This window comes from Lissotriton helveticus, chromosome 5_1 (assembly GCF_964261635.1).
Source record: "Lissotriton helveticus chromosome 5_1, aLisHel1.1, whole genome shotgun sequence".
Taxonomy (NCBI): domain Eukaryota; kingdom Metazoa; phylum Chordata; class Amphibia; order Caudata; family Salamandridae; genus Lissotriton; species Lissotriton helveticus.
Window position 1 is genome coordinate 922,321,867 of NC_136065.1, and position 12,193 is coordinate 922,334,059.

Below are 12,193 nucleotides of genomic sequence, written 5' to 3' on the forward strand. Positions count from 1 at the left end.
ACACACACACACACACAGAGCCACACACACACACACACACACAGAGCCACACACACACACAGAGCCACACACACACACAGAGCCACACACGCACACAGAGCCACACACGCACACAGAGCCACACACACACACACACAGCCACACACACACACAGAGCCCCACACACACACAGAGCCCCACACACGTTTCTTATAAAACAATTAAAACCAGAGATAAAAGTAAATCTAAAATACTCAACTGCATCCTGTGTTCCATAATGTTCTAAGAAAAAAAAAACTACTCGTCTCTGTCCCATAGCAGCACTTTAGTTTAAATATCCCACTTTCAAAAGATAAGGAACATTTAGCTTTGATGAAATACAAGTGGAATCCCAATTAAAACTATGTAAAGTGATAATGGATATTAATTTAACTATAAAAAAGAGATATTTACTACAAGTCTTTATGAAGCACAGAAAAGCAGTCTTGTGTGAATTCCTTTCTCATGTCATTTGCTTTGTTAAAAGGGGCTCCTAAAGGGCACGAATTTAGAGTCTAACATCTTCACGAACTGCATGAGACCACTTTCTCGTGACAGTGTCGAATCATTCTATAGTTAGTGGGCCATTACGGAGAAGACTGGATTACTGGAGTAACTATTTCTGGGGCTGCCCTCTTACCAGGTCAATCAGCTACAGTTGGCCCAGAGGGATGTCACCTGCATGATCTTATGCCTCTCATCTGAAATACTAGCGCCGCCAGTCAGACAATGATTCCCCTTTAAACTCTCCTTTTAGGTCGAGTCTACTACACGGGTTTAAGCAGGACGTATTATGGCGTACCAAAACCAAAGAGCATATTGGAGCTCACCGACTACTCCCCTTTGGTTGGCTTTCTTAGTCACTAATTTTCCCGCTTCTTTAGTGCCCTAGCTCGTCAATCTTGGGCTGTCCCTCCCGTGGAACATTGACTCTTTACCATCAATTTGACTGTCTGGTATTTCTGCTTTCAATACTTGCTTTTCAAGCTGAACTTTGTGCAAAGCACTTCACGAGAGCGGTGTTCGTCTGTTTCCAGTAAGCATGTCTCTCCTCCCCCAGCCCACCCTTCTGGGCACGCCTGTGCACTACTCCACTGTATTTCCGCCAGTTATCTCTCGCGCTGTCTGTAGTGTTGTCCCCTTCCCTCCTGCTGTTACTTGGAGGGACAACCCCTGTTGCTTTTGCCTCCCCACCCGTGGTGTTCGCACGTTACCCAATGTGCCACTCAGTCCCCCATTGCATCCTTTTCCCTCTCGCAAGGTTCTCCTTGTTTTAGTTTCCGAACAAACTCGGATCGGTAACAAAAAAAAAGCTAGCGTGCAGAGTAGCCAACGTAAAAAAATTAATAAAATAAAAAAAGAGAGTAGTTGTGTTAGTTTATAGGAGTGATGCGAGCGCCTACGAAATAACGGGGGATATCTTAAGTAAGTGGCATCGCAAAAGCTGATCAGAATGGCTAAACACCGTAGCCAATCAGTTAGAATGGCGAGGCCCATCGAGTTTCTCAGTGCTTGTCCAGTTTTTGGGCAGTCAGTTTGACTGGTATCATGTATATTCAGCACATTTCTGCTGCATCAACGCTCTATATTTCTCTCCAACAGCTAATAGCGTAGACAGTACACATGTTCAGCTCCACGGTAGTTGAAAAGACTACTTTCACCCCATTTGTAAGTGTGTAAGCCATTTGGGAATCGCGGGTGTCAAAGAGGTATAGGGAGCTTTTCTCGTTTGAAACTTCTGTTAATTATTCCCATAAACACATTATTTACATGTATAGGCGCGTCCCCGGAAGGATTGCAGTCACCTTGATACCTACCAGTGTTGGAGTGTTGGGGCGGCTCACTGCCATCCGGGGCCGCCCTAAATGCACCCTGGCCGCGGTGCCTCAGTCAGGCACTGGGGGCTTTTAACTCAAATAAGCCCTATCGTTGGAGCGGCCCCCTATCAGGCGGGGGTTGCTCAAGAAATAATGCGGCCGTGCCCCCCCCATGCCCAGCCCTCACTTACCGGGCTCCTGCATCGGGGGGGGCTTCTCTCCTCGTGGTCTCCTCTCGAGTGTGGCGGGGGCCGGCTTCGCTCCTCGTCGGTGCCCTGCTTCACTTGCGGCACCGGGGTTCCCTTTTCGCCATGGGAGCCCAGGAGGGGACAAAGAACAGGCGCCGCCTCCACCGAGCGCCTCGATTCCACCGGGCAGCTTCTCCTCCTGCTTTCGGCGGCGGGCAGCCAATCCCAGCGTGGCGGCGGGCGCTGCCAGCCTGTCCTCGGTTGAATCTAGATGCTCAGGGCGCAACGCAGAAAAAAACACAAACGGCTGCAGAAAGAGAAAAAAAACAAGCATTTGCAATGCAATAGGTCTCGCATTATGAAAGTTTGAGCTATTAGTCTTGTAAATGACAATTTTTTTATTTATGTGTTGGTTTTGAAAATAGCTAAATTAATAGCTTTGTCATTTACAATGCCAATAGTTATAACTTTCGCAAATGTAACACCTATAGCATTTGTAATGCAACATGTTTTGTATTTACGTGGCTTAGATGAATTGATATTACAAATAAAAATGGCTTTTAATTGTTTTAAATAATTAATACTTGAATAAAAGTGATTGTAATTTATAATGGCAATAGCTTAAACTTTTGTAAATAACTTTTGTGAAGATTATGTTCAGTTGCATATCATGAGTGTCAGTGGCAGGTGCTGTTGCCTATCATGAGTGACAATGGGAGGTGCTGTTGCCTATCATGAGTGGCAATGGGAGGTGCTGTTGCCTATCACTAGTGTCAATGACAGGTGCTGTTGACCATCACGAGTGTCAATGGTAGGTGCTGTTGCCTATCATGATTTCCAATGGAAAGGTGCTGTTGCACATCATGAGTTACAGCGGTGACCATGGATTGGTACCCAGTTGATGGATGGGATATATCGCCACTGGGTTGTCAATCGTACCAAGTTCACTGTGTGGAGATGAGATGGACATCAGCGCTGGCCTGTGTGAAAGTGATTTTCGTGATGGCACTGAAATGGTCGTTTTTTCAGTGAAGATGAGACCACTGAAAACATTGCTCTTGTGGCATGAATAATTATGTCGTTACAACTGATTATGATGGCACTGACATTTGTGCTTAGGTCAGTGAGATTGTGCATGAGCCTAACAGAGGTGTGGTCAATGTCACCAGCAGAGCAGTTGATGGTGACCTGGCATGAATGATGGAGAAGGCCTCAGTTCTATCTAGATGCCAATGCTGCCAGTGCTGACGGTGGCAGTGACGTCGGTCGCCCTAGCCAATGATCGAAGTGTCCGTGGTGGCTGAGGCACTGGGTGAAGAAAGCACTGCTCCGGCTAGCATGGTGGTGGCAACGAGGCTTGCTGCTTGAGGCATCAGCAGCACTGGCAGAGATGCTGTGACATTTTATGCAGCAGTAATGGCAGTGGGCACAGAACTGGCAGTGAGGCCCTTTTCAGTGAGGTGTCTACTTGATGCTTTCGGTATCCAGGAAGGCAGTGCAGGTGTTAACACTGATGGTAAAGACACATGAAGTGATGCTGGAGGGAGCGGTGATAACACCGGAGGGTGGTGGCAGTTATGCCAGTGAGTGCTGGGAGCACTGGCTGTGATGCTGGTGGCAGCAATGCTGACGGCACCGGCGCTGCTGCTGGCGAAGCTACCACGGATGCTTGCTCCAACACTGTTGATCCTGGTAGCACTGTTTATGGTATAGCTAGTAGCCATGAATAAAAAAAGTGAAATTACGGCCGGCGCAAGCCATGAATAAAAAAAGTGAAATTACGGCCGGCGCAAGCCATGAATAAAATCCAATGGGAGCACTCACGAAGGGCTCTGATGTTAATACGAGTGAGGCAAGCACAGTATTTGTTTCATATAAACCTATGCTGCAAGCCATGAATAAAAAAGTGAAATTACGGCCGGCGCAAGCCATGAATAAACAAGTTAAAAAACAAGAAGTGGGCAAAGAGGTGTCACCAGGGAGACGGGGAGAGGAAGGAAGAAGAGGGAACGTGGAAGGAAATTGAATGCAGCAGGGGACGGAGCGGATCGCTTTGAAGTACGTTTTCACAGATACATGGAAAATCACTAATTCCTGCACATTACAGGGGGAGCGGATCCCTTTGAAGCACGGCCTCGCGGCCGTGAAAGAAGTGTGTGTTAATTAGGGGGAGGAGAAGTGAGGCCGAGTGCGCTGGGGAAGCAACAGCAACAGATGGCTTTAATTTGAAGCTCTCGGAGGCAGGCGGCTCGGATGATAACACCGGAGGGTAGTGGCAGTTATGCCAGTGAGTGCTGGGAACACCGGCTGTGATGCTGGTGGCAGCAATGCTGACGGCACCGGCGCTGCTGCTGGTGAAGCTACCACGGATGCTTGCTCCAACACTGTTGATCCTGGTAGCACTGTTTATGGTATAGCTAGTACTGCTGGCAAAGATGCTGGGGTACTGGAGGTACGGATGGTGGCAGCACTGCTGGTGATATAGGCAGTAAGGCTGGCGGTAGGGGTGCTGGTGGCACTGACAACGATGCCGCTGATGGTAAATATGATAAGGGCAGTGATGCTGTGGAATACATACGGATAATCCTGCTGAGAGGTATCTAAAGGGCAGATGTACTGGCAGTGATGCTTGCATGCTGGTGGCAGTGGTACCCATAATACTACTGAAAGGTATCTGAAGGGCAGAGGTACTGGCAGTGAGGCTGTGGAATAAATACTGATAATACTGCTGAGTGGTATCTGAAGGGTAGATGTACTGGCAGTGAGGCTTGCATGCCGGTGGCAGTGATACCCATAATACTGCTGAGAGGTATCTGAAGGGCAGTGGTACTGGCAGTGAGGCTTGCATGCTGGTGGTCGTGGCACCGATAATACTGCTGAGAGGCGTCTGAAGAGCAGTGGTACTGGCAGCGAGGCTGTGGAATAAATACTGATAATACTGCAGAGACATATCTGGATGGCAGTGCTACCGGCAGTGAGGCTTTCGGCAGCGACAGTAACAGTGAGGATTTCACGCTGGAGTCAGCGGCACAGAAAATACTCCCGAGAGGCAGTGGTACTGGCCTGAATGCAAGCATGCTGGCTCCTCTGATAGTAGTGGTACCGGTAATGCTGCTGAGAGAGATGACCGGAGTTGTGTTACTGGCAGTGACGGAGTTGGCAGCAGTAGAAGAGAAGCGTGCACTGCCGGCAGTGGTACTTCTGAGAGAAAGCATTAGGGCAGTGGTAAAGGCAGTGACGTGTTTGGCAGTGGTAGTACCAGCAGAGGTGCGTGCATGCTGGTGCAGGTGGCAGTCGCACTGCTGAGGGAGATGGCAAGGGCAGCGGTGCTGCCAGTGAGGCGTGAATGCTGGGGGCAGTAGTTGTGGTACTGATAATACTTCTGTGAGACATCGTAAATACAGTGGTACTCGAGGTGACGCAGTTGGTACCGATAGTGGTAGTACCGATGCTTGCATGGTAGTGGTACTGCTAGTAAGGGCAGTGGTACGGGCAGTGATGCTTTTGGCATTGACAGTAGTAGCCGCGATGGTGGCAGCAGTACTGCTGAGAGAGATGATCGTAAGTGCAGTGGTACGGGCAGTGACGCTTTTGGCAGCGTGATAGTAATAGCGGTGGAAGCAGTACTGCTGAGAAAGATGGTACGGACAGCAGTACGGGCAGCGGCGCTTTTGGCAGCAAGAGTAGTGGGAGCGACGCTGGCGGCGATGCTGCTGGCAGTGATGGGGATGACTCCGTGCCAGGAATGACACTGACATCCAGGGAGACTGGCATAGGGTGGGGGTGAGGCGAGGGGAGGTACTCACGTGGGCTGCTGTGGGAAAATGAAGCCCTTGGCCCCCAGCGCGCACAGGGACAGCAGCAGGACCATGGGCGGCAGCGAATAAGTGCAGGAAGAGACGCGGCTCAGAGACCCCGGCAACGCCATCTTTCCAACAAGAGCAAAGAACTAAAAGTACAGCAAAAGTGGATGCATCAAACACAGCAATCCAGAGTATGCAAGCCATGAATAAAAAAAGTGAAATTACGGCCAGCGCAAGCCATGAATAAAATCCAATGGGAGCACTCACGAAGGGCTCTGATGTTAAAATCCAATGGGAGCACTCACGAAGGGCTCTGATGTTAATACGAGTGAGGCAAGCACAGTATTTGTTTCATATAAACCTATGCTGCAAGCCATGAATAAAAAAGTGAAATTACGGCCTGCGCAAGCCATGAATAAAATCCAATGGGAGCACTCACGAAGGGCTCTGATGTTAAAATCCAATGGGAGCACTCACGAAGGGCTCTGATGTTAATACGAGTGAGGCAAGCACAGTATTTGTTTCATATAAACCTATGCTGCAAGCCATGAATAAAAAAAGTGAAATTACGGCCGGCGCAAGCCATGAATAGTAAGGAGCGCTATATGCACAATTGGACACTTTTAAGACAAACCCTTTTTAATAGTCAATGGGCAAATCCCTCTGTAAAGGTAATGGCCAGATACTAAAGCTCTGTCTAATATAAAAAATAACGATAAAAACGGCCTTTGAAAGTAAAAGTGTAACACTAGCTAGCACATTTTAATCATGAATCATATAGTCTGCCTTTAAGGGGGTAACAAAATAAACAAGCTGGCAAGAGAGAACGTGAATAGAAGTAGGGGGGAAATTAGGTTGATGCCAGAGATAAGGGGTTAGAGAAGATGGAAACAGAGAGAGGGAAGTGGAGAAGAGAATGGGCGGGAGGGAAGAGGGGGAAATGAATAATGGAGGGAGAGGGACATGTAGCGATGGAGTGGATTAGAAGAAAGTGAGATACTGGAAGAGTGAAATAGAGAGAGGGAAAAGAAGAAGACGAGTTAGAAAAAACAAATGAGTGGCGCAATATGGAGTGAAGGCATGAGAAGAGAAGCAGTGGGGGGAGGAAGGAAGAGCAGAACAGACAGCAAATGGAAAAACAATTAAGAGGCAGAACATCTAGGAAGGAGAGAAGGAGAAGCTGAAACAGAAGAAACATGGAAAGAAGGGAAAAGAGAACAGACAGAAGAATGAAAATAGGAAAGTAGAAGAGGAGAAATGAGAAGACAGGAAAATTAAAAGATGGAAAATAATAAGAGGAGAGAACAAGACGGAGGGCATTGCTGTGGGGAGGGGGAGGAGAGATGCGAGCGGACCGTGAATAGTGTGAAGCAGCAGGGGCCTTTGAAGTGAAGCTAAGCTTCACTTCAAAGGTGTGGGAGGAGTGCGGCTGAGGCAGAGCGCACGCTGGGGGAAGCTTGTGGGGCGGAGCGGGAAGAGCTGCTGGGGAACAGATGGCTGGCGATTTGATGCTGTGCACGCGCATTCTAAAGGCGCACGGGCACAGCATAAAATCGCCAGCTAGTTAAACCTCTGTTTAAGCCCCTATAGCCTCGCTCCGCTCAATGCGCATGCGCATTGAGAGGCGAGACCTAAAAAGCAATGGAAAGCGAAAGCGAGGAAGTTACTTCTGCCGGCAAAGGGAGTCCCGAACCGGCAGAAGCGCTCCGAAACAACAACAATCAACCCACTTGCGTAAAGAGACAGCATAAACATAAGCCGCACCATCCCCCCTCCCCGTACAACGGTGCAAGCCTTGGGGGGTGGGGACGGGGAGGGCTGGCTGGCTGGCTGCCCCCACCACGGGTTTATTTATTTATTAATGATTTTTTTTTTGCCGTGCGCTGACTAGGCTGGTTCAGGCGCAGGGCTCTGCACGTCAGTAAGACAAGAGAAAGGGGTCCGAGCAGGCAACCGTGAGAAAGAAGCCGAGGTGGTGGAAACACCACCATGTGTCTCCGAGGCAAAGCAGAGATGCCTCAGAGAAACGCACTGTCATTTTGGGATTCGGGGGCGTGTTTTTCTTTCTCTCCTCTTCCCATTGGCTGGAATGTAAAATTCCAGCCAATGGGAAAGAAAAAGAAAACAGAAAGAAACGAAAAAACACACCCCCGAATCCCAAAAAGACGGGGTTTAAACGGACAGATGCCCCTCTCCTCCAATGGCTGGCCTCCATTTAGGAAGCCAGCCAATGGAGAAGAGGGGCGGGTTCAAGCCCCACTCTGTAAAACATCAGTTCTCCCCAGCGAGACTGCGCAAGCACAGCCTTCGCTAGACGGAGACCTAAAAAATATCACAGTGAGAGGAGGGGACTGGGCCTTGAAAGCCTTGGAGTACCTAAGAGGCACTTTTGAACCCCACCCTGCCCCCAAGCCCCCTCCTCCACCGCTAACAAAAAGCTTGCAGAGGCTGGTGCCGATGTTCTGGGGTGTTTTTACACCCCTTAATTGAGGTCGGCACTTCAAAACCTCAGAAAACGAGTTGGAAAACCACTATCTACAGTGGTATGTGGCTCGATTTTCCCTGCCACCGTGTGATATCGAATTCTCAATGGGTGACTGTGTGTTTAGAGCCGATATAATGTGTCACACAGTAACACCGTGTGAGTTGGCAGGTATGTTATTCCAACTGGTGTGGGGACACTGGCTTGATAGCACTTTTGCTTAGAATGCTTGTACTTCCTCAGGCAACCGATGCTGGAAGTCTTCACTGATAGAGTGCTGTTGAGTTGGTACGTCTGGTGGTGTGAAACTCTAAGCAGTATTGATGCTGAACAACAAATAGGAACCACTTGTCTGTGGTTAATTCCTTCCACTCTAGGAGGAGTAATCTAATTCTCCACCTCAGCAGATGTGTGATATGGGAGGATGGATGTTAAGTCACTGCTTGAAGGTTGAGTTACCCTTGCCAGTGCTGCCTTAAACCCTTCCTTTGGCCATTGCTTTTGTAACGAACTTGACTGTATGACTTCGAAGTGTGTACTTCCTGAAAGTATTTCTTCTGGTGAAACCGTGTACGCTGATTTGTGGTACCAGTAATGGCACCTCCTCTTGTCTGCCTTTTATGAAGCTCACGTTTGGGAGACTGCGTTTGTAGGCCCTGTGGCTTTGGCGGTGTCCGTGTCCGTTTTGATTTCTCAAGTATGCTCTTCATCCAACATCTGAGGAGATGACCCCCATCGAATGGTACATTAATTAGTTCAGTTGGACTTCAAGGCGCATCCTAGGCACTCTCAGTCATGTGTGACATGCAAGTATTATACTTGTGTTGGCGCCCCTGGAGGCAGTGTTGGCGGTACATATTATTTTGCCCTCCTGTACTAACCCTCTCCCTCTCCAATGGTATGGCTTTTACCGGTGTTTAATTGACTTCTCCATTTCCTCTCTGTGATAATTATCATAACGAGACAGGAGACTCACAGAATTGGCGATACTACTCTGTTGCCACCCCAATGGTGACTTGCTTTCCAGCAGCATTGTAAATTCTCCCTGTTTGTAGGAGGGGCACCTTCTGTAGCTTGGGGACATGCACTTTTCCTGACTTTGTCGACAGTTAGGGGAGTCTGGTGGGACGAGCCTTTTGATGAACGCAAGGTCATCTGGGGCAGGGTTGTATTATTTTGACCCTTACCGTCACCTCTCTGACCTTAACAGGTTCCTTCAAGCTTTCATTGGTGCATTTTGTCATGTTTCTCAGCATCTGCAACAACTGCACAGATCTCTCAATGTTCAAGAGTGTTTCCACAAATAAGCCATCCTCCTCTTCCATTGCATAAAATTTGACTTGTGATGGCCGACTGCCTTTAGTATGTGTGATATGCTGTGATATGGCCCAGGGGTGAGGTCTTAACTGGATACAGCTCCAGGCTCTACTTTGTCACCCTTCCCCAGATCATCTCTATCCCTAGGTGGTGCAGAGTCCAAGTAGGGATCCTGAGGGTCATGAAGACTCTCATAATCCGTATTTGTGAGGAAAAAGTGGGCAGACTCCCGAGTTCATGGTGACATAGGTGGTAATGCTGGTTTATGTTGTCGTGGTCGGGGATGTTGAGGGGTGTCTAAGAGGCTGTGAGAAGGGGCGTCAACCTGGTCTCTACCCTTCTTTGGAATTTGTTAAACCTGCAAATCCTCTTATGTTTCCTCCTTAAAAGTCACTTTCCTCCTCTTCTAAGGTGCTTTCTGTTGTCTAGGGCTCATTTCAAGGAGGCCAAGCAAGTATCTTTACTGAGGAGTGTATATATAGATCTTGTGCAGCCTGCCACAGGGCACCCTTGGGAACTCAATGACTGATGAGGGCTCATGTGGCACCGAACTCTGCTTCAGATCCAATTTCAGTTCAAGGGGGTTTGGTCTTGGTGCTAAAGTTGAGACCGCATCGGCTAGTGCAGGGGCTTCTCCAGAACCGAGGAGAGGCTCTCTGCCTCTTGTGGCTAGTCTGGGCCGATGGCTGACTCTGTCAGGAACGGTGCTTGGCCTCCAACGGTTTTTGATGGTCAGTCCTCTGATATATATATATATATATATATATATATATATATATATATATATATATATATATATATATATATATATATATATATATATATATATATATATATATATATATATATATATACATATGTGGTTTCAGTTGGACCACGCGTCCATAGAAAATGTATTTTTTGTGTTTAGTTGAAATTCACTAATTATAGTTATCTCAAGTAACTGTAACTCACGCTGTCACCATGCACTTCTAATTTCCTCACATATTACATCACTCATGACATGTTCTGTTACATCATTGTAACATCTGAAATTACATCATTGATGACAACACTCTTTTTGGTGGGAGCGCAAGTTATAGTTACTTTAGGGAACGAGTTATAGTTACTTGAGATTACTTTAATATGTGAATTTCAGTAATTTTGGTAATTTAAAACTGTTTTAACTGTCTATTCTCCTACCTATAACGTCTCTTCATCCTTTGGGTTTTTAAGTGAATATATATTAACCCACTTTTTCTCTCAAGTGCTTATTCTGTCAAGCTCTGCTTCGCTGATCTAGCGAACGTCTGATCTTGTCCGCTCTCTTGCTTTCTTGTCTCTAGTTCTTGCTACGTACGTCATGTAGCACTGCCATCTTTAAAATGTGGATCTTTGCACCTCTATTATGCTGTTTGGCCTGGTAGGCCAAATACTTATTACTTAAGGGAATAAGAGCAGAAAGTCTACGCAGTTCTAATAAATGATATGAACCTTGATTTTCATTCTGTGAATTGTATATTGAAACACTAAAACTAGTATGATGACACAGTATGCATTTAGAAAGATAGATGGACAAAAAGAAAGTCTTCTTTTAAGAAATAGATGAAGAAACTTGAAGAAATGACAATCTGCTTTTTTTTTTAACCTTACCCGCTTCATTAATTTCCACAGATGCAATCCTGCACAGTTTGCCTTTGCTACGATTCTCTGGCAGACAACTGGCCGAGCCATTAATGTTGTTTTACGTGTGTTTAGATATTGCTCCCCTAGGAAAAGCATGTGTCAGTACATGGTTAACGTAAACAATTGATTTTTGAAGTTTTTGGGTTCATGCGTTTTAATAAAAACATTTATATCGTAGATCTGCTGTTGAACTTTTTGAAGATTATAGTACTAACGGAATGACCTTCAACCCTCCTGTTGCACCCTGCGCAACCAAGAAAAAGGTATTTTACACAAATGCTGCATGCATGGCATTAATACTCCATATTGTAACTGTACTATCTGGAATTTGAAGATGCTTCCAAGTATTTTCATGTTTTGTTTAGAGGAAGTGAGTCATAAGTTTATATGGTTAGAATGCATTGTCATAGTTTTACATGACTGTTTTGCACCTGTTGTTACGTTAGTTGTTATTATGTGTTTGGCTCTTCTGCGTAAGTGATGATGGGAGTAGGGAAGCAGTGACTAGTAAAACACTAAAGTTCACTAGTGTAGGCCACTCCTTGAGTGTGTTACAGCGTAAATATCCCTGGGGGTTGCAGTAGATAAACAGAGGTGCTGCTTGTCTATCTAGTCTCCGCCCATCCAGATTTTTTGTTACTTTTGCATTTGCTTTGAATGTTTAGATTTATAAGGAGTTTGAGTAATCCACTTTTTCAATAACATTTTAGTCCAGATTTATATTCTTGATTCTGTCTGTATTGTCGGAATTTGTTTCAGTCCTAATTGAATGAAGCACTGGTCTTGGGAATAGTACGCACAGCTAGTAATAAAACTGCATTATTAGTTTTCTGGACCTTTTTTAGTTGGTATGTTAAGACTTTCAACATAGTCAGTTCTGTATTATTATTAAGATGCATTTGG

The 12,193-nt window shown here is 46.4% G+C and overlaps 1 protein-coding gene across 1 annotated transcript in view; it reads left to right on the top strand.

The window, feature by feature from the left end:
• NOC3L (NOC3 like DNA replication regulator) overlaps positions 1-12,193 on the top strand; it is a 493,023-nt gene that overhangs the window by 461,565 nt on the left and 19,265 nt on the right. The window contains exon 20 of the mRNA XM_078643385.1: positions 11,469-11,553. Within this exon, the coding sequence (XP_078499511.1) occupies positions 11,469-11,553 (85 nt within the window). The remainder of the gene's footprint in view (positions 1-11,468; positions 11,554-12,193) is intronic.